Genomic DNA, 21,623 nt, shown 5'->3' with positions numbered 1-21,623 from the left:
ATCACAGCCGGGCGGCGCCGGTGCAGATGTTCGATGCGCTTTTTTTTTTCCTTCTGTTTTTTTTTTGTTTTTGTTTTTTATCAATGTGCCCTCCGTCAGTCATTGGAGACGATGGAAGACCGCGTTTCTGCCAGGGAAAAAGAATAATAGTCATATAGGGATACTAAATCATAACAATAAGACGCTAAATCTTTTTTTTTTTTTGTGACTTCATGTACATTAATTTCTTAAGGCAAAGCAAAGCAATTATTTCAAGTGGTCCTACAGTGGACATCTTTTCATTTTATCTAGTTACAGGGTGCATGAAAGGGTTTAACAATACAAAACAAAAGACCAGTCTCACAGTGTTGACAGAACAAGAGATGAGAAAAAACGTTCACCAAAGTAGCAAGATTGCGCCTTGCAACATTCGCAGTATGCCGTTATGACGAACCATTTTCAAGATACAGCATTTTGAAATAGAGATATCAAAAATGAAAAAAGTGACAAAACTCGGGCACCGTTAGGGTGAGCAACTGTTTAACGCTGGCGGCAGCTTGACTTTTTCCGTTGCAGCGAATTGGGAGTCGGCAACTTCCTACGATACTTTGCGTTGGACGTGAGCGCTTCGGCTATCTTACGTGAAAAGGGCAACGGGAGGAGAAATTGGGTGAAAGGAGACTTTGGATATCAACTCAATAACCCATTTGGCGACAATCCCGGGCTGCTTTTGCAAAGTGCTTCCGACTATAAAGCTTTTGTTTCATTCTAAGAACTTGGTGTATTTTGGAGCACCCGGACTTTGTACTCCCAAGACCTTCAAGACCATGAGTCATCGCCCTCCAAAGTGTGCACACTCTAGAACCGCCTTCTGAGGAAATGGTCAAAGATGGGGTTTAATATGAAGGTGGGTAGGACAGGATAGACGAGGCAAAGTCTCAGATTGGAAAGGATGCGGAGACATTTGCGATCGTCTCCAGCACACCTGCGACCCTCGTGAGGATAAGCGGCTCGGATAATAGATGGCACTTGAGCTGATTTGTTTATTGCCGTGACCTTTTCACTTGCCAAGGCCTTGCATTTCCTATCGATTGCACTCCCCACACTGAGACCAGTTCAGACCAAGTTTGCTACACCGGTGTGGGCAGAAGACAGGAGATGACCGGCTAATAATTTTGGACACGTCCACATCTGTGTGGTTGATAAGGCTCCACTGCTGTGTACTTGATCTTCCTGGTGCCATTAAAACCGTCTTAAGTGGGAAAATGCAGCCTTCTGGCGGTAGTTCATCTTAGCACAGCGAGCATTAAAGGCAAAAGAACGAGCCGAAGTTCGAACAGGACTTTTCAATTGTATGATGACCGAAGAACAGGCTAGGCTAAAATAGGATAGGATAGTTTAGGAACAGGACATGATACATAGGACAGGACATGAAGGATAGGATAGGATAGGATAGGATGGAATTGGACGGGATAGGGCAGGACTATGGTCAGATAGATGGGGCTGAACAGGAAACGTGACATTCTCACATTCATGAATTCATATTAACCCATAATCTACATTTGGATTAAAGTTTGACATCTCCTTTTTGGGTATGGTAAATCCATGTGAGTAAGTATGCGTAGTGTTACTACTGCAAAAGCCTGCCTTGAGCCTCTTAATCTCTTGGGCAATCGATTGTAGAAAGAAACTCCAACATTCCATATAGCGCAAGTCATTAATCTCTTTGCTGGATTCAAGTTGTGGTGGTAGACTCTATTTTGATGCAATGTCATTCTGACGATGGAGAAAAAAAAAGGTTGAAATATCCATCCATCCATCCATCCATTTCCCGAACCGCTCGATGCTCACTAGGGTCGCGGGGGGTGCTGGAGCCTATCCCAACCGTCTTCGGGCAGTAGGCGGGGGACACCCTGAATCAGTTGCCAGCCAATCGCAGGGCACACAGAGACGAACAACCATCCACACCCACACTCACACCTCCAATCAGCCCGCCATGCATGTTTTTGGAATGCGGGAGGAAACCGGAGCACCCGGAGAAAACCCACGCAAGCCTGGGGAGAACATGCAAACTCCACACAGGGAGGCCGGAGCTGGAATCGAACCCGGTACCTCTGCACTGTGAAGCCGACGTGCTAACCACTGGACTACCGGGGCGCCCTAAGGTTGAAATAGTCTTCCACAAATACTGCCAAATGGAATAAATGGCTTGGTCGAGTCCCAAATTGACTCCATTATTTTACTGCTCACTCTGACAGTCAGCCACGCCCACCGCATGAGCCACTGCGTCTGCACTGCGACGCAGACGCACTAACCATTCGACTAACGGGTCATGAACACTCTACAATGTCGAGTCTACATTCTTCCTATAGAAGACCGTTTTTTTTTTTGTTTGTTTGTTTTTTAATAGCTCCGTTTTCCTCCCACATTCCAAAAACATGCATGTCAGGCTGATTGGACGCTCTAAATTGTCCCTAGGTGTGAGTGTGGGCGTGGATGGTTGTTCGTCTCTGTGTGCCCTGCGATTGGCTGGCAACTGATTCAGGGTGTCCCCCGCCTACTGCCCGGAGATGGCTGGGATGGGCTCCAGCACCCCCCGCGACCCTAGTGAGGATCACGCGGTTCGGAAAATGGATGGATGGAGGGATGTTTTTTAATACAGGACGATGAATTGTAAGGCTTTGTTTTTTGAAAAGTATTTTTAAGTATCGGAAGGCGTTTTTCACAACAAAAACGACCATGTATAGTAAGGCATTTTTTTAACAAACAAAAAAAAAAAACAACCATGTATAGTTTTATATATATGTATATTTTTTTTATCCGAAAAAACTACCATGTATACTTTTGCCCGGTTCCTTGATTTTACAAATGTGTTCATACGGGTACTCGTTCCTGACTTTATGTCCAAGCCAATTCCAAACTCCATGAGTTTTTTTATGCCGTTTTCCTTGTCGATTTTTTTCCCCATTGTCTTTCTCACCGTCTTTCCGTTGCACAATATCCCTTCTTGCGACAGAGATTTTATCATATTTTCGTAGCAAACCTTGACTCCTGGCAATGTGTTTTTCTCATCAACACACGTGTTTCAAAGCGAATACCGAGACAAACAAGACAGAAGTTGGCGCGAATGCCGTAAGGCAGTCGTTGCAATGTTGTAAATAAAGGAAGTACGGCAATGTCGTTCGTCGGTAAAATTCACGTACGCGGTGCCAGGTCACGCTATTTTTAGCGTATCCATCCTTCCATTGTCTATTTGCTTGTCTTCAAAGTCAAGGCAAGCCAGCCCGTTGCAGGGCACATTTTGGCAAAGAACCGTTAAAGCTGACAAATGGAAACAGTTCAGGATCTTTTGAAATTGACCTTTCACATGATTTCGCACTTTCTCACCTACATTTCCCAACGTTGCTGATCTTATAATCCCGAGACTGAACACAACACAATGTCAGGTTTGTTAACCCTGCGAGCGTGAGGCACCAAAGGCTACGAATGATGACGTTGTCGCTACACCAAACATGACAAATCTGCACAGAAGGAATGGATTGGATGGTCTTTTTTTTTTTTTTTTTTTTTTTTTGCACATTCGGTGTGATTATCCTAACGTTCATTCGGCTGAACGTTTGACCTTAGAATCAACTCCTCAGACTACTGACTGACTATGAACACGTGTTCACATCTGTGCCTGGTTCTCACTCCCAGCAATTCTAATAGTTTAGGATTTTTCATTCAAATTAGTTTTTATTTAGTTGGGACTTTTTTCAATTTAATTGAATTATTTTTTAGAGATTGTTTGTCAATTTTAGGTTGTTTTTTTTTCTCAAAAATGCCTCATTTCATTTTGTGAGCTTTAAGTATTAGATTTAGTTTTTTTTAATACTCTGAATATTTGTCCACTACAAGATTTAAAAAAAAAAGGTCACTAAGTATTGTGTAAGAAAGTCAAGTAAACTACAATTCTCAATCAACTGTTTGACCTTCCTTGTTCTGTACAGCCGTTCAGTAATAATGAGAGAAACATTTCAAATAAATGTCAAAAGCTCATGTCCAAAATTAATTGCCAAAGAGGAAAACAAGGGGCAATTTTTCCTATAATTATAGTTAATTAATTTATTCCATTTTTATTTCTAAGCATCATTGATTATTTAACGCAAAATTGTGACGTGAAGTTAGCTCGTTCGCTAGCTGAAATGCCTCAAGAAGACATCTTCCATTCCCGAGGCCCGCTGGCATGGCTGCTTTAGAGTGCCTCATTGTCATGGCGAGTCAAAGTCTAATTTCTGTAACTTTTGCGTAACGTGACTGTTCATTTTAAGATTGAAAACACATGACTACAGTTATCTTACTTGAAGAAGAGAACCCGTCTTATCCTTTTATACCTTGTAAAAAAAAATTAAGTCACATCTGGAATGCATGACTCCTGGATGGGGAGGAGGTGGAAGATTTATATACAGTAATTTGCTGGTGGATAAGAGAAGAATTCTCCACATTTTGTTCTTTATCGCCGTCTTGGCAGTTGAATGCGAGAACGGCGCCGTTTGCGGACACCTGTTGTGCGCATCTCTAGATTTCGAGGGCTCGCCGTTTGACATCGTCGTCTGCCTCCTTCCTCGGCATCCTCGCCGCCAGCCCGCGCACACAAAAGGCTCGTTGTGTAACTAATTGAGAGGCTTTGCTGTCCGAGGCGCAGGGCAAATACGCTTTAGACTAAAGAGTTGCGCGGTTTTAAGGCATTCCTGCGCGGATTGGGGCGACACGACGCGAGGAGGGTGGTGGCTTTACATAATCGACGGCGTGCTTTTCACGTGAAATGGCCCTTTAAAAAGCCAGCGCCCTCCAATCAGGCCGAGGCACCGCGTAAACAGTCGGACGGAGAGGAGGCGAGCGTGTGCGTGCGTGTGCGTGCGTTTGGCTTTTGTGCGTGTGACAAGCTGTTGACAAATCGGCTCCGAGGATGGTCTCGTCGTACCCTTTACCGGAGGGCTTCTCCGAGTTTGACGTCTTTTCCCTGGGATCGTGTCTGATGGTCGAGGGTGAGTCTTTTGCGCCTGGCAGACGGCCGCAAAAAGCCCCGTGGCCGCTCACCCTCAGTGGGCGTGGGTGCGCGCGTGCGTGTCATCCATTTCTTCATACTCTGCAATTACCGTTCGGGTGTTTGTTTGTTTTCTTTTTTTTTTTTCTTGCGTGCGCAATCGTTTGTTACTATCCGACGACCCGCAAATGTGTGCGCGCTGTCCCCGAGTGACAGTTGTCATCATGTGTGTGCCCCCCCCCCCCCACATCCCCTCCCCGCGCCCCTCCACACTTCAAAGGTCTGATGGGCTTCTTCTTAAACGCGGTCACCATCGCCGCTTTCCTCAAAGTGAGGGAGCTGAGGACCCCCAGCAATTTCCTCGTGTTCAGTTTAGCCATGGCCGACATGGGCATCTCCATGAACGCCACCGTTGCGGCTTTCTCCAGCTTCCTCAGGTGAGTTTCGCGCGCTTCTCCCCACACACACTTGTCGTCATCGCCCATTTAGCCACGATTGTACTTTTCCAACTTTCGACAAAGAGGGCAACCTCAAAATAAACGTTTTAAGATTGTCACAAACATTAAAATACAGGTGCTAGTATGGGTTTTATTCTTAAAGGGCATTTAATATTTTTGTGTGGACAGTTTGAACGGCACCGTAAGCTAAGCTAAAAGCTAAAAGGGATCGGACACAAATGTTAAGTGAATGTTAGCGAATTAAACATTGCTTTGTCAGTCAGTTGACAACTTCAGCATAGCTATGGAAACACGCCGACACGAAAACAATTTCAATTTTGAATCAAACTTGTTGTTTTTTTTTAAATTAATTTTATGACAGTGGACAGTTGAATATTCTGTGTTCGGCATGTGCAGATTTAAGTATTTATTTATAACATGCAACATGTAACCTAATTTTGTTTTTTCCCAAGATCTGTACGCATATATTTTTAAAAATATCATGAAAAATACATGACTTCTTCATAACAACTAATGCTGTCTTGTTTTTCCGATAAAAAGCGAAACTTTTTTTTTTTTTATGGCACACCTGTATCTCCAAGATATACATACTCTCTTAGTTCCAGACAAACATTAACTCTTGTTTTTAACGTGCAGCTACAGCAACGGCTAGGAATTATTAATAGCCTTGCATTACTGCATTATTTCCATGCTGTCATCGGGAGGCGGTCACCGTGATCATGAGAGTGTAGATTATGGAGGTGGGAGGTCTACGAGTCGTTCACCTGCCTTCCTCTTCCATTTAGTAAATAGTGAAAATATTCTGCCTCGGTTGCTAGCTCAGATAAGAGGTTGTGTAAAATGATGGACTGACATGGATAATATGTATTCCAGGTACTGGCCGTATGGTTCGGAGGGATGTCAGACTCACGGATTTCAGGGTTTCGTGACGGCTCTCGCCAGCATCCACTTCATCGCTGCCATCGCCTGGGACAGATATCACCAGTACTGCACAAGTGAGTCACACCCTGGAAGAACACAGCCATGAAATTATTGTTTCCACGTGGAACATAAACGCGCGCGCCAATCCTGAGGAAAGCAGTGTCAATGCGGCCGGTGGTACGCCAAATTTTGACACCAAGTCCTAAAAAACAAATACTTGGCTTCCCTCATATCACCAAGTCACATGACACATAAAAGGGTAAATATATGAAGAAATAATTATAAAATAAAATAAAAATGCATGAGAGAAACAAGCAACTCGAATGATTAAATGCAAGGTATTATAGATTAAAGTTAAATACAACAGAACTGCACTTCACAAATGCAAGTTATTCGATTAAAAGCAGCAGTATTTTGGACCACCTGGAGACTTTTAATGGAGGGCTGGCTGAAAGGAAAAGCCACTTTGACGTCACTTTGGAGGGTGGTTCAGGATGTAAACGGATGGATACATCTGCTCAATTATCATTCCACGAAAGAGACCTGCAAGGGGGGGGGGGGGGGGGTGGCATATAGAACATCAAGGTCAAGAAAGTCACGGGCGCCATTTTGAGTCATCAATCCTCTCCGCACAACGGACAGAATCTACTTAGCAATCATGTCCTCCTCAGGGACAAAGCTGCAGTGGAGCAGCGCCATCACTCTGGTTATCTTCATCTGGCTCTTCACCGCCTTCTGGTCCGCCATGCCTCTCATCGGCTGGGGCGAGTACGACTACGAGCCCCTCAGGACCTGCTGCACTCTGGACTACAGCAAGGGCGACCGGTACTGACGCATATTTCTAATTTCGCGCTCTCGTGTTTGTGGCACTGACCTCCACTGCGTCCGCGTAGGAACTATGTCTCCTACTTGATCCCCATGAGCGTCTTCAACATGGCCATCCAGATCTTTGTTGTCATGTCCTCCTACCAGTCCATCGCACAGAAATTCAAGAAGACTGGAAACCCCAAGGTGAGTACAATGACAACCATTAACCAGGGTTAAACATGTATTCATTGTGCTTTTGAGAGGAGCTACTCAGAGAGGAGATGGGATACACCCTGGAGTGGTTGCGAGTACACAACCAACATTGTCTTGGGGCAAAAAGAGTCATTTAAATTGGAACAACATTAACATCTCCATTATTGACATTTATGGCAAGAATGTTTGTTAGCACAACAAAGCAAGCATGTTGTTTTCTCCCAAAATTATTTGCTGTGTTGTTTTACACTCATATCTTTACATTTTGGGGACAAGACAAGGCACAATTCGTTCGGTAAAACGCGGGGAATGCCAAATTTCACATCAGCAATATTGCCCAACTTAAAATGTATCAAAAAGGGAAATTTTTAGTTCACTCAACTTTTGTTTTCACTGTGTAGAGGTGGTGAAATGAATTGATTAAATCGACAACTTTTCATGTAAAAATCAGCCGACAACTATTTTAATAATTGAGTACTTGTTGAATGAACCCTTCCAGGGACGGCAATTACTTCAGTGGACAGTTTATCATGTTAACAGGCTATGGGGTGCATGAAAGGGTTAAAGACATCGTAACTTTTGTGTTTCATCAAAATAAGACATTTGCAAAGATCTGCTTTTATTTTGGAAAACAATGACCGAACCAGTAACTGAATCAGTCCCAAAAAGGTTAGTTGGAACAACATCAAACCTTCTTGTGTGATATTGCTTAATTGTTGTTTTGTTGCTTTTATTTTTTTAATTACTTTTTTTTTTAAGCACTAAACACTACGAAACAGTGGAAACACAAAAATCGCATGTGACACGCTTGCAATTTAGAACATGGCAGCCAACAGAAGCGGAATTCTCAAACCCGACTCATCCGACGTGACTCAGCGGGAGAAAACGCAGGAATTCAAAGACTAGTGCACGCATGCACACACATGCACACACATTCTTCCGGCGCGCCTCGTTGAGAGCCACAAAACACATTATGTAGGTCATCATCAACACATGACCCAGTGCTTCTGTTCGCAATGAGGACAGAAGCCCAAGTCCGACGATGCGCGTGCAAGGGGAGGAAAAAAACAAAACAAAAGCACGGCGCAATAGTGCCGCGGCGTGTACCAGGGGGGTGATGGCCGTGTCAACCCGGTTAGTTGCCGTGAGCGATTTTCATCACATGAGGTTATTGCTCGCTGATCCAGATTTGTCCCGTTGGAGATACTTTTATTAAACGTTGCCTGGACATGTGGCCTATGAAATACTTTATATTGGCTGGAGGCGTAAATTTAGCAGCCTAGCTAGCAGGAAACTACACGTTTTAATCAAACCCTCTGCTTGGAATTCACTGACTATTGTCATAAAATGCAGTGTACCGTCACTGAGTAGGAATAGAAGGCTGGAGTGAATTCCTGGCATGGTGGATTACGTGAAATGGAGTGAGGCTAATGAATTAGCAGTAGGATTTATGATCAAGCATAAAGAGAGATATTCTCAAGGGTTAATCCTGTACTCCCGCTTTCATTCTTCATTCATATCTTTTACTCAGCAGATGACTGCGATGTCAGTACCACTTTTTGATAAGATTGCCCTTCTGGACGTAATTATTTATTGTTAGCAATAAATAGTGAATTCTGGGTTATTGCAGGTTTATTATTGATTCATAATAGTATTATAATGAACTCTCTCGGGTTTTTTTTCCAAGCAATTTATTCATGCAGTCAGGTTCAGAGATGGCTGTCACACATTGAGCAAGGAGTAGCTGGCCTAACACTGAACCCCTGATTATAACAGTTTAATGTTTCTGAATGCTTTATAACACAGTTATAAACTCTTTTGTGCAATTAAAACTTGGGAATCAGAATCAGCCAGGCAACAGCGACATAGGGCTAGAAATAGCCTGCCAAATAGTGAACCTTTGATTTATAACCATTCATTTAAGATTTATAAGGGCTTTCCAAAACCTTTTTATTAGCCATTTAAAAATGCAGCATCAGAACGATAACAGTGGGCAAAAAAATAGCTTCCCAAATAGTTACTTCACATAAGAATCTTGTTAATTGATAATTTTGTAAATTAATGCTTTGTAAAGGCTTTAGAAACCTGTCACTTGTTATATGTCAGGGTACCTAATAATATGTCTTGTGTGAGGTTTGGTTCTAACTAGTGTTGTCACCTTCTGCAGTTCAACCCCAATACTCCCCTTAAGACCATGTTGCTGTGCTGGGGCCCCTACGGCCTTCTGGCCTTCTATGCCGCAGTGGAGAATGCCAACCTGGTCTCACCCAAGCTTAGGATGGTAAGAGCATCCACCCATTGCAATACTCACACTTTTCGAATCCATTTTGTCTTCGATACACTTTTTGTACAACTTACAGCAACAGTAAAACCAAAAAAATAGTTAAACTGAAGAACAATGCAAGGGGTGTAACAATTTAATCTGCTCATTACTAAAATAAATACCTAAAATAATGAATGAAAACGTGGTTTTGGGGAAAACAGTACCACCTAGTGTAGTAGTAATTCCAACGGTGGAAGAAATTCCAATTGCAAATTAAAATGAGTATTCTTGTTGGTTTGTATACCAACTCGCAGAAAGTGTGTGATTCTATTGCTCACAGACAATTACTGAGAAACTGGGAGAAATATGAGACGTTAGCTACTCATGGGTAGAAAGCTACAGGGTAAAGAGAAGGAATAAAGAATATTATTTCATCAGAGGCTCACTTGCGGAGTACCTCAAGGATCAATGATTGGTCCACAACTATTTATTACTTTACCTGAATGGGAATCACATAGTTACAGAATTTGAATTAATTCAAAACGTTGAACTCCTTTGCGCCACAGATGGCTCCCATCCTGGCCAAGACCTCCCCCACATTCAACGTCTTCCTGTACGCTTTGGGGAACGAGAACTACCGAGGAGGTATCTGGCAGTTCCTCACCGGGGAGAAGATTGAAGTGCCTCAAATTGACAACAAGTCCAAATAAACTTAACATTGCCAATGTTGCACAGTCAATTCGCTTGTGGTGCTGGTGGTTTTCTCTCGCACAGGTACAGAAGTGAAAGTGCTTTGTTTTATGTTGTGTGTGGGACTGTGTGTGTCGTATCTGTAACGTGCAGTGTCCCTCATGTTCATTAGTAATTTTAGTTGTGAAACATCATCGATGGCGAACTGAATTCATTTATTTCTTTCTTTTTAAAAAAAAACTCAAGTGAAGACTTTTTATTTTGGGGTACTTTTTGGGTCACTTCCTGTTCATTTTGAGGCCCTTCCTGTTCAAATTGGGACACTGTCGGGTCACTTCTTACCAATCGGTACGCCATCCTCGTAAATCAATGAATCTTAAATTACGACTACAAAGTTGAAATATGATAGATGCAATATTCAATTTTATTATGAAAAAAATGTAACATTTATATAATAATAATAATAATACATTTTATTTATAAGCGCCTTTCAAGACACCCAAGGACACTTTACAATAACAAAAAACACAAAACAATACGGGTTGAGCATTTATCCATTATATTACTATGTTGTTATTCTAGTTTTAATGAGTGGATTTTTTTCTTCATAAAAAATAAAGAGTTATATATATAGCCCCAAAATTTGTTGAAAAACAAACATCTCTTAAAAACTACTGTAATTGCAAATGTATTGAATTTCAAAGTTAAAGACAACTGAACTGTACTTGGGCAGTGATACTTTCACACTTGATGAATCATTGTCAAAATTGATGCCACTAAATAAACCAGCACCGCACGATATTATTTCCTCTCTATTTTCGCAACGAGCCCTTTCGGGTGCATGCCGCATATGAGCGGCCACGCTCCGAAGGTCACGCTCGATCTGTGTGTAGAATTTGCAATAATCTTGGAAAACACAAGAAGACTTTTATTCCCTGGGTGCCCCCCTGCCCCCAGTATTCCCACCCCACCCCCGCCACAAATCAGAGATTAGTCAACAGCTACAGATTAGAACCCACATGCCTACAGACTCGCATAGAAGCTCAATAAGTTTCTATGTAACAACAAACACAATAGCGGACTATAGCATCATGGTTCATATTTTTTCAATATTTAACCCTTTGAGGGACAGCGGTTACTACAGTGGACGGTTTATCGTGTTATCAAGTTACAGGGTGCAGGAAAGGGTTAAAATATACAAAATTGTCAAATAAACACCGCTCCCCCCCCAAAAAAAAAATTTGAGTTGATCCTTTTTGACCCAATTTTGTTTTTTTAATTTTCTTTTTTGTGGTATATAGGAGCCCAATTGGATGTGTGTAAAAGTAACCCAATATGCTCAAAATCTACAGCGATCCAGCAACTGGGATCAGAAACACGTTTTTTTGTGGGGACCATGAAAATGAGGTGCAAGTTTCTGAGGGTTATTGTTCCACAACTTGAGTTTGTAGCACAGTACTGGGGCATGTGACATTACGGTTTCCACTGTACATCATTCGTAGCATCATATGTGTTCAGTCTGGCATAGTTTTTGCTCTCCAGATGGGAAATTCTTTTCTTCATGACGTTTTCTTTGTTCCTCCCTGATCTATGTTCTGTTTATAAAGCTGATTTAACCTGACAGCAAATAAAGTGTCCTTTTTTCTTCGCAATCTCCCCCCCATCTGCCTCCCACCCCCGCCCACCGCCATGCTAACCCCAATGAGAGACTCACATTATGAAAATGCGACATGCATGTAATTACAGTCAAGTGCAGGTCGGAGATAATAACACCCCATAGTTGCGGCAGACATTGGGAAGACCCCCGGTTGGTGTTGCTAAGAAGATTAACTGTTGACAGCCTGTCGGAGTCGTTATGTAATGACCTGCGCCATCGTTTTCATTCACTTGCTATTGGTTTGGGAACTCTTAACATCAAGTAAGATCTCACTCAGCCGCTGCAACATGATGCGCCCTTTCAAAATTTACACTGTGCTTAAATCAAGGAAAATTACACACACGGCCGAACACATTAAAAAAAATGCAATGCACCTTCAATTTATGTAATTCCAGTGTAGGTTTGTGTCACTCATATAGGACAATTTCTGCCTTCCTCGGGAGCCCCCCTGTAGCCACTAGACAGCAACAGTGAGTATGGGACCCGGTTGGGGGGGCTCCCAATAAAATGTCGCTACAGTGCACTGATTTGTCATTGGTATGGGCCAATTTCTGCCATGTCTAGGGGCACCTTTGACTAGCTTTCTGCTGGCTGTTGGCTAGCAGGCAAACATTGCGGTTTGTGCTAACGTACTATGCGTCAAGATGGTGTCGTAAACCCACACGGATAAAATTGCAAGGTGACAAAAATGTACTCTGTCGCACGACTACAAAATATAGCTCACTTGCTGCCTGCCCACCTAAATCAAGCGCACCCCTTCAGGTAACACTCCCGCCCCCATACACTGAAGGTATATGCATCTCATCTCTGCGCGTAACAATTAAACTTGCACATTAGGGAGGTGGGGGGGAGACATTATTTGTCCATAAAAAAGAGTATTCTTACAGGATTAGTGTTTCCGTGTAATCTGGATTAAAGTGGGCCTGGCTGTGCGTCACTGCTCTTTAGAAATCACTCTTTTAATTCATTAAACCGCTCACGTTGAGCACCCGCACCGCACTGTTCACACCAGACATTTTATGCACACACACAAATGCAAAAAAAAAACCCCACACGCAAAAACGGACATTCACATAAAGCAAACACACACACAATTTTATGCACACACAAGAAGATAAAAAAGACAGTAAATGAACATGAAAACACACAAACGTGCAAAAAGACACACACAAGCTGACAGACATAAATTCTCTCAAAGACAAAGAAACACGCAAACAGAAACGTACACTCAATAACCACGCATGCAAAAATAAAAAATGTTTTTGAAAAAACAAAAAAACAAACATCCACAAAAACAAAGTCAAACAAAACCAAACTCACACATACTCTACACGCACACCCATTCACATGCAAACATGCAAAAACGCAGAACCACACTACCAAACACATACACACACAAATACACAACATAAAAACAAAAAAAAAAGATCCGGTCACAGATACACAAAACCAAAAATGCACACACAGACACACAATAAGAAAATGAAAAAAATGGACAAATGAACGCTTTTATCAGACTTTTTATCAATCAGATGCAACCTTAACTGGTCATTGCTATCCAATAGGAGGAAAAACGTATTCAGTGGCATGACGAACACTAACACTGTGTCCTTCCATCCCATTTTAGGCATCATCCCATTTGCATCCCATATCGCCGATGGTTTGGGTGTAGTCACGGCAATGCAGACGTGAACTTGTTCACTAATTCTAAAAAAGAATTGTGTCAAAATCTGCTGCAGCTGGAATGTAAAATATGTGGAAAACTCACCACCTGATACGATAAGAATTTGCCTTTGTCCACACGGACATGCATCACTTTTGGATGGTGTGCTTGTTTACATGAAACCCACTTCCTATTTACACACACACACACACACACACACACACGGTTTTCATTGTGCAACCATTCATGTAAAGCCAGGGTTATTTCTGACGTTGGCATTTGACTACGCTGGTTTGGGGGATTTCGACATTAATACTTTGGCCAGCGTACAAGATTACATGTCCATCTTGAATCTCCCGGGCTTACTTTCAAATCAGATCAGAGCAGAATTGCCACAAAACTACACACGGAAAATAATATTAAGTTGATCCCACCACAACTCAGAATTGGTCGCGTGTGTGTGTGTGTGTGTGTGTGTGTGTGTGTGTGTGTGTGTGTGTGTGTGTGTGTGTGTGTGTGTGTGTGTGTGTGTGTGTGTGTGTGTGTGTGTGTGCGAGCGTGCGTGCGTAGACCCAATTGAACACTTCTTATTTAATAAGAATTTATTGCGCCAAAATTAATGGCGCCAAATCATGATTTTTATATCAGACACAGCTCTTGCCCATCAAATAAAAGCTCCTCCCCTCACATTTGCATAGCTCTTTGACACCATGACTCCACAAGGTGACGACACAATACTACATTAAGATTAGACATGGCTATGGCCCTTCAAATAGAACCCCCCCCCCCACTTGAAACATAGTTTCTTGACATCATGATGCCACACAGTGGTGCAAAAGCACTTAGTTTCTATTAGACAGGGCTATGGCCTAGCTACAAAAAGCGCCTCCCCTAACTTCAACATAGCACTGCTTTTTGATTACATCAGGATTTGGTTTGTCCGATAGAAAAGTACAGATACTTGTGAGAAACAAGACTAAAAGTGAAATTACTGTTACTGTACAATGAATATACAGAGATAATTATTTCTACAGTGCATTTGTTAATGCAATATGGTTTTAAATGTAAAATGACTTCAAAATGACTTTAAAAAATGTATTTGTCCATGTGTGCGCACACATGTGTGTGGGTTGGTGTTGCTTAAGCCTTCCACTTACAGAATGCTCGCCAAGGGAAATAAATGTGATTATCGATGGTGACTGACGTAATAAGTCGTCTAAAAATAAAACTACAAAATTTTGATCCCCTTATTTTGGATTGGATTCATTGGCTGGATTTAACGTGTCCGACGTCACACAAAGACCCGAGAGGAAAGGACAACACAAGAGGCCACATTCATGTTGAATGAAAGGCGGCCGTGGCAAAGCGGTCAAACAGCTTAAAAACTAGTGCCCCTTACATAAACGTGACTTATTTGTGCATGTCTTTGTCATGTAAAAAGTATATCGGTGACGCTAAAAAATTTTTTTTTTAAAGCAATTATCAACTCATTGGACAAACCAAATGCATTTTTGCAACTATATAGGAAATGTGAAAAACGTCCATTGAAGTTCATTCTCAAAGGTGATGATCAAATGTGAAGATTAGCATTCGAAAGTTAAACCAACTGGAACAGCTGAAATGTATTTGAGATTTTTAAGAGGTGCTTTGTCTGCTGACTCCCGTTAAAATTTTGAATGTGGCTGGTTTATTCTCAACAGCTCAAAACTCCACTTTGTAAGGAAGTAACTATAACTGTGATAGTCACTGAGTAACTAAAGCAAAGCATGCAAAAACGTAAGGAAAAGCTTACTCGAGCTTCTGAGCTTGATGTGTTACTTGTGAACACAGTCCTCGAGTAACTAAAGACATAAGCAACTGTCACGAAGTAACTAAATGAGAACTGAAGAAAGCCAAATTGAGAGAGAAAGCCTACTAGAACATCTTAACATAATTTAAGGTTAATAACAGGTACTTTAGATGGCCGGTATATGCTGATTTGATTCCATTTAAGGCAGAATATGAATGGTGAAAAACATTATTACAAGTGATTCTAATGAAATAAAAGTGTTAGACACAAATACAGCATTACTATGGAGTTTTTTTTAAAAAGGGAACAACATTTTAATGTAACCAAAATGTAATTTCTGCGGTTTAAATGTTTTATGTCTGGCTGTACTGAAAGCGGTGTGCAGGCTTAATTGTTCAGAAAGAAACAATTAAGGGAAAGGGCGGACCTCTGCTGGCCAATATTAAATATTGCACACAGTGCCAAATTTGCTCGAGTCATACTTAAGGAATAATACATTGTCGTACGTTTTAACTATATTTTTAAAATAAGAATCTTGATGTCGACGTTTCATTTCGTAAACATGTCAAGAAGGATTCTTGTTTACCACGTTTTCGAGGGGGGGGCGGGGGGGGAAGATGTCGATCATTTCCTTTTGTGTCCACTAGATGTCAGTGTCCCCCGCCCCCACACGTCAGTCAAGAGCTGAAGTAAACGCATCAAAGCAAGACTTCACGAATGGAAACTACTGTACATATTGCTTAAATATTAGATACTCCCTCTAAAATTACCGGGCAAAACTAAGCATTATTAAAACGTACTTTTACATTTATTTATTTTTTAATGTAGATATTGTATGAGTTGGGCATTTCATTGTTCATTATTCTCTGTCTCTGGCATAGATAGAAGAACAAGCTCGCAGTACAGTGGGTTGAAATTATTGCTCTCTGGAAATGTGTTCAATTTCACTGAATTCGTCCGAAAGTGATTTCGATACTAACAACAAATAACGTATCTTTAGTCTTCTATCTCTGCCCCTCGATAGAAAGAACAATGAATACCGTTCCACTAGATGGCAGTAGGGTTCATTTCAATCGATGCCATTCATACAACAGAAAACAAAACGTTTTGCGTTCGATGAAGTACATTTGTGAGTATATCGAGACCAGATAATCACTTCAATATTGATACTACTAATGTCATTTTTGTTAGCTGGCATGCCCTGAGAGTCTTCTAATTGATAATGGGAAGTTGCGATACGACGCATTGGATGACAGTGTTTCACAAATGTAGTGTACTTTGCTGATGCACCAAGGCACCTCTAGATGGAGCGATAATACCAAAAATGATTAACCTTCATAGTGCATGTATATTAGTTCGGTGGTTATCAGTAGGGATAGATGCTATTCAGTGTCACACTTAAAATTTCATCACTTGGAATGATGTAGGTCAACACCATTCTTGCATGGGGTTTTTTTGTTGTTAAATATCACAAGTTACAATTTCTTCAAGGACAAATTCACCAATGAATGACCGACAATCGATTTGTCTTACTGTTTATTGTGCATGTTAAATTGCTCCATGTACAGCACTTTGTATGCAGCGATGGCTGTTTGAAAGTGCTCTATAAATACTGTTGACTTGACTTGACAATCGAGATGATTGGGTTTTTATGGTTAAGCTCAGAACATGTGAAAACCGTCTCAACTAATTTCCCGTCATATGATTACGCATGTTTTCCGCTACATTTCATTATGACAATACACAAAGTCTTACCTATTTGATTTCTATTTCTGTTATTGTGGTCTTACAGTTTTATGTGTCTCACTGTGCTATTTTAGACTTTATCGTTTGTTCAAATTGCTGGTGGTCGAGTGGGGGCTGTAATATCTTTTAGATGCTTTTTTTCTTCCTTTCAAATTTGGTCATGTTTTTCCAACTAAATGAAAAGAACAAATAAATCGACAAAGAAACATGAAGAAGACACATTTGATTTGCTTTAGTGCGAGACCAAAAAAAAAATCTATGCGGATGCTAAATCGAAATCGGAAACGTGCGTTTTAAAGCAACCAAGTGAACTCTAAAATATAATCATAATGAATAAACAGGCAAATACGTGTACAAATCGTACAGTACAAATCTTTGGCAAATACGTGTTGGGAATTCAGTGCTTCCGGGTAGTATTTAGCACCCATTCTTTATAGTTTTTTGGTTTGGTTTGGTTTGTTTATTGAACATAAAACATATATACAGTAATAATTTGACAGAAAATAAGGTAGATAAAAAAAGAAAGAAATCAATCTTCATACAACACAGTTATTATGTTCAAGGGAGTAGGAAGAAGTAAAAAACGTATCTAGTCCTACCCCGTTATCGATCAAGCACCAAATACTGGAATAAAAACCTCGATGAAGCTCTAAAGAACCACATTTGTGTCTAAAGTGGAACCAGGGGGAAGCACCTTTATGATAATTTATAAATTTTTGGCGTGGCTCTGCATGGGGAGCGACGTGCGCGCGTGTTTAATTGGCATAAAAGGATCGTGCGTCACTGACTTTCGCTTCTCAAGATGGGAGGGGAAGCCAAGTGGAGCCTTCACCCGCGGGAGTCAACAAGCTTCGCAGTGTGCGTCTACAAAGGGAACCCGCTCGCTGTCAAGCGATGACTGCAAACCAGTGAGTGACAAGGACAAAAAAAAAATCTGCGGGGAGGAAGAAGAGGATGGCGAGGACGGGGACAGAGAAGAAGTTCCCCGTTGAGACGCAAAAAAGAAACCTGTAAGTAAAGAGTTGCGATTCTCCGTTGACTGCCCACTTTGAAAGTAAAGAAATAAAGAATGGAGCCCGAGGCAAGTACGGGACACGCTCCCAATTTGGCGCAAATGGCCGCCTCCAAACTCTCCCAGATGGGGGACAGAACTAAGCAGCTGGGCACCGCCATGCAAGAGCCGGCTCGGCAGAACCGCATCATCCTGGTCATCGTGTGCGTGGTTCTGCTTCTGGACAACATGCTCTACATGGTCATCGTGCCCATCATCCCGGACTACCTGCACGAGCTGCAGGAGGCGGCCGAGCACGCGCTGGTCCCGCCGTCTCCGACGCACGGCAACTCCAGCAACGCCACCGCCGCGCACCGGCACGCCCCCGCCGGGGACAACTTCGACGTGCAGATCGGCGTGCTGTTCGCCTCCAAAGCCATCGTGCAGCTGCTCGTCAACCCCCTGAGCGGCACCTTCATCGACCGGGTGGGTTACGACATCCCGCTGGTGATCGGCCTGAGCATCATGTTCCTGTCCACGCTCATGTTCGCCTTGGCGGAGAACTACGCCTCGCTGTTCGTGGCGCGCAGCATGCAGGGCATCGGCTCGGCTTTCGCGGACACGTCGGGCATCGCGCTCATCGCCGACCGCTACACGGAGGAGGCGGAGCGCAGCAGGTCTCTGGGCATCGCGCTGGCCTTCATCTCCTTCGGGAGCTTGGTGGCGCCCCCCTTCGGCGGGGTTCTGTACCAGTTCGCCGGCAAGCGGGTGCCCTTCCTCATCCTGGCCGCCGTGTGCCTGGCGGACGGGGTCATGTGCCTGGCGGTGCTCAAGCCCTTCTCCAACCGGGAGCGGGCCAACATGCCGGTGGGCACCCCCATCTACCGGTTGATGATGGACCCGTACATCGCGGTGGTGGCCGGGGCGCTGACCATCTGCAATATCCCGCTGGCCTTCCTGGAGCCCACCATCGCCAACTGGATGGAGGAGACCATGCACTCCAGCCAGTGGGAGATTGGCATGACGTGGTTCCCCGCCTTCTTCCCGCACGTGCTGGGGGTCTTCCTGACCGTCAAGCTGGCCGCCAAGTACCCGCACCTGCAGTGGTTCTACGGCGCCATCGGCATGGTGTTCATCGGGGCCAGCTCCTGCACGGTGCCGGCGTGCAAGAACTTCGGCGAGTTGATGATCCCGCTGTGCGGGATCTGTTTCGGCATCGCCTTCGTGGACACGGCGCTGTTGCCCACGCTGGGCTTCCTGGTGGACGTGCGCTACGTGTCCGTGTACGGCAGCGTGTACGCCATCGCCGACATCTCCTACTGCGTGGCCTACGCCATGGGGCCCGTGGTCGCCGGCAAGATCGTGCACGACCTGGGCTTCGTGCAGCTCAACTTGGGCATGGGCCTGGCCAACGTGCTGTACGCGCCCGCCCTGCTGCTGCTGAAGAACGTGGCGCAGATGAGGCCCTCGCACTCGGAGAGGAACATGCTGCTGGAGGACGGCGCCACGGGGCTCTACGCCTCCATTAAGATGGAGCAGCAGGAGAAGAAGAGGAAAGGCCTGTGCGCCACCATGGAGGAGAACGGCATCGAGTCGTTCGTGCGCCGATCCTTCTCCGAGGAGGAATCCTCGGGTGGGGAGTGCGCGTGAAGGGACGATCGAGAAACGCTCGCTATTCGCGGGTGATGGCGACCGAGGACGACGAGCCCCTCTGCGAGCTCTTAAAATATCGATTAGGGGAATTGCTTGCATATTTGGTTCTCGAACCGTTGACCACGACGACAACGTCCTAAAACGACTTAGCTCTCAAAGTACCACCATCATGACCAGAACATTTAGGCAAGGCGGATCATAGCGCTGCTCTAGAACACAGGGGAAAATGCACTTCAATTCAAATTTGTTAAGTTTAAAATGCAAACGTACTGAACTTCAACGTTTAATAAACTGAGCTGCACTGAAATGGATTGAGAAAAAAAATGTTCAAACTACTATCTTATTCTGCAGTTTAAGTCTTTAATTAAGTGATTCTTTACATACCATTAGAGGGAGCCAGTGTACCACTTAGCGAATCACTGACCTGTTCAAATCAGGGTTGTCCAGTTAATTTTATTAGCTTAATTAGTTATGATTATTTTTTTTAAAAACTTCAATGTAAAAACAGCGAAACCCTGCAAATTTGCAGTTTAGATTTCGCAAATTTGCATTTTATTTTTTTTAACTCACTTTGACTGTTTTTGTGCTCAGCTAATATTTAAGTTTTGCTTCTTGGTGCTCAGAGACGATATTGAGATGAGTCGAGAAGCTTCACTCAGACATAAGTGGTTCTTGGCCGCCATCTTGTGGCATCTTGGTGCCAAGGAACTTTGTTGAAATGAGAGTAGGAGCTTCAGCTGGACAAAGGTCATGCTTTGCGGCCATCTTGTGCCATCTATGGGAATAATTGACCTTTTGAGAGGGGTGATTTCCATTATTAATCGCGGGGCTTGTGAATAGTGGGCTCTCTCCGCTAACAACCCATGCTCAACGTAACTCCTCCCATGCAAAAATGTGACCGCAGTTGAGATTCCTCACTTCAAAGGACTTTCTTGAAACCAATTACTACTTTCCTATTAGCCAGGGATTTTAGCACGTTGCAGAAAGAGCAAAACAATATGCGGTGAGTTTTCTCGCCAGCAGCTACGGATAGGTTCCACATATTAAAAAAACAAACAGAAAAAAAACCAAAAAACGTAAATACGGATTTGGTTCATTTCACTTAGTTTGAAATTTAAGTGCCAAATGTACAATTGTGTCCTTCTAGCTTCAGCTTTTCGCAGTAGAGAGATAGCTATGCAGTGGCCTTTAAAAAAAGTGATTGTCTGAGTTTACAATTCAGGGATTGTTGGTGTCAATCATTTGAATACACATGTGTGATGTATGTTTTCAGTTGCACCGCTGTGAACTTGATAATTACGCAAAAATAATGTGTGTGCGTGCGTGCGCGTCCCTGAATATCTTTATTTTTGGCGTCTTTTTTTGTTTTTGACATAATCACGGAATGCAAAGCCTCAATGTATGATCTGCTCCTGTACATACGTGTATATTGTTGTACAGACGTTCAATGGCTATTATGTGAATCGCTTTGTTCTCAAGAATCATTAAAAATAGTGTTTCCAAACTTTATTGAGCCAAGGTGCATAATTTTTTTTAAACCCCCCCCCCCCAAAATCACAAAAAGTATATATTGACATTGTCGGGCAGAATCCTCAGATCCTTATTATTATGCTAGCATGCTAGCTAAGAGCCATGCTAGATATATGGCCTTGGTGCTTTATGACAGTGTTTCATAATCATAATTGAACCAAAGCAGCATCTCACGGCACTCCAACGAATAAAAATGTCACTTTAAAGTATGAAGATTGAAATTATGATTAATTGAAC

The 21,623-nt window shown here is 42.9% G+C and overlaps 2 protein-coding genes across 2 annotated transcripts; both read left to right on the top strand.

Moving 5' to 3' along the window:
- The first annotated feature begins 4,804 nt into the window (after positions 1–4,804).
- rgra (retinal G protein coupled receptor a) lies at positions 4,805–10,406 on the top strand. Its single transcript, XM_086122541.1, has 7 exons — positions 4,805–5,006; positions 5,286–5,442; positions 6,337–6,458; positions 7,056–7,209; positions 7,278–7,395; positions 9,572–9,685; positions 10,234–10,406. The coding sequence occupies exons 1-7, from the start codon at positions 4,928–4,930 to the stop codon at positions 10,375–10,377; spliced, it is 888 nt and encodes a 295-aa protein (XP_085978667.1). The 5' UTR covers positions 4,805–4,927; the 3' UTR covers positions 10,378–10,406.
- Positions 10,407–18,037: 7,631 nt separating this feature from the next.
- Positions 18,038–21,365, top strand: slc18a3a (solute carrier family 18 member 3a). Its single transcript, XM_086122714.1, has one exon. It carries the CDS (start codon positions 18,282–18,284, stop codon positions 19,851–19,853), a length of 1,572 nt encoding a protein of 523 aa, XP_085978840.1. The 5' UTR covers positions 18,038–18,281; the 3' UTR covers positions 19,854–21,365.
- The last annotated feature ends 258 nt before the right edge of the window (positions 21,366–21,623 follow it).

Source organism: Hippocampus guttulatus, chromosome 10, assembly GCF_054856545.1.
Source record: "Hippocampus guttulatus isolate MCC_2025c chromosome 10, RoL_Hgut_1.0, whole genome shotgun sequence".
Lineage (NCBI taxonomy): Eukaryota > Metazoa > Chordata > Actinopteri > Syngnathiformes > Syngnathidae > Hippocampus > Hippocampus guttulatus.
Note: the sequence above shows the minus strand (reverse complement) of the source record. Positions and strands in the feature narration are given on the sequence as shown.

What these genes read in the sequence shown, in the direction of transcription:
- slc18a3a (XM_086122714.1), top strand. Translation starts at nt 18,282, where the DNA reads ATGGAGCCCGAGGCAAGTACGGGACACGCTCCCAATTTGGCGCAAATG.
- rgra (XM_086122541.1), top strand. Translation starts at nt 4,928, where the DNA reads ATGGTCTCGTCGTACCCTTTACCGGAGGGCTTCTCCGAGTTTGACGTC. An exon ending in GACTACAGCAAGGGCGACCG is followed by an intron (nt 7,210 to 7,277) that starts GTACTGACGCAT and finishes GCGTCCGCGTAG; the next exon opens with GAACTATGTCTCCTACTTGA. An exon ending in TCTCACCCAAGCTTAGGATG is followed by an intron (nt 9,686 to 10,233) that starts GTAAGAGCATCC and finishes TTTGCGCCACAG; the next exon opens with ATGGCTCCCATCCTGGCCAA.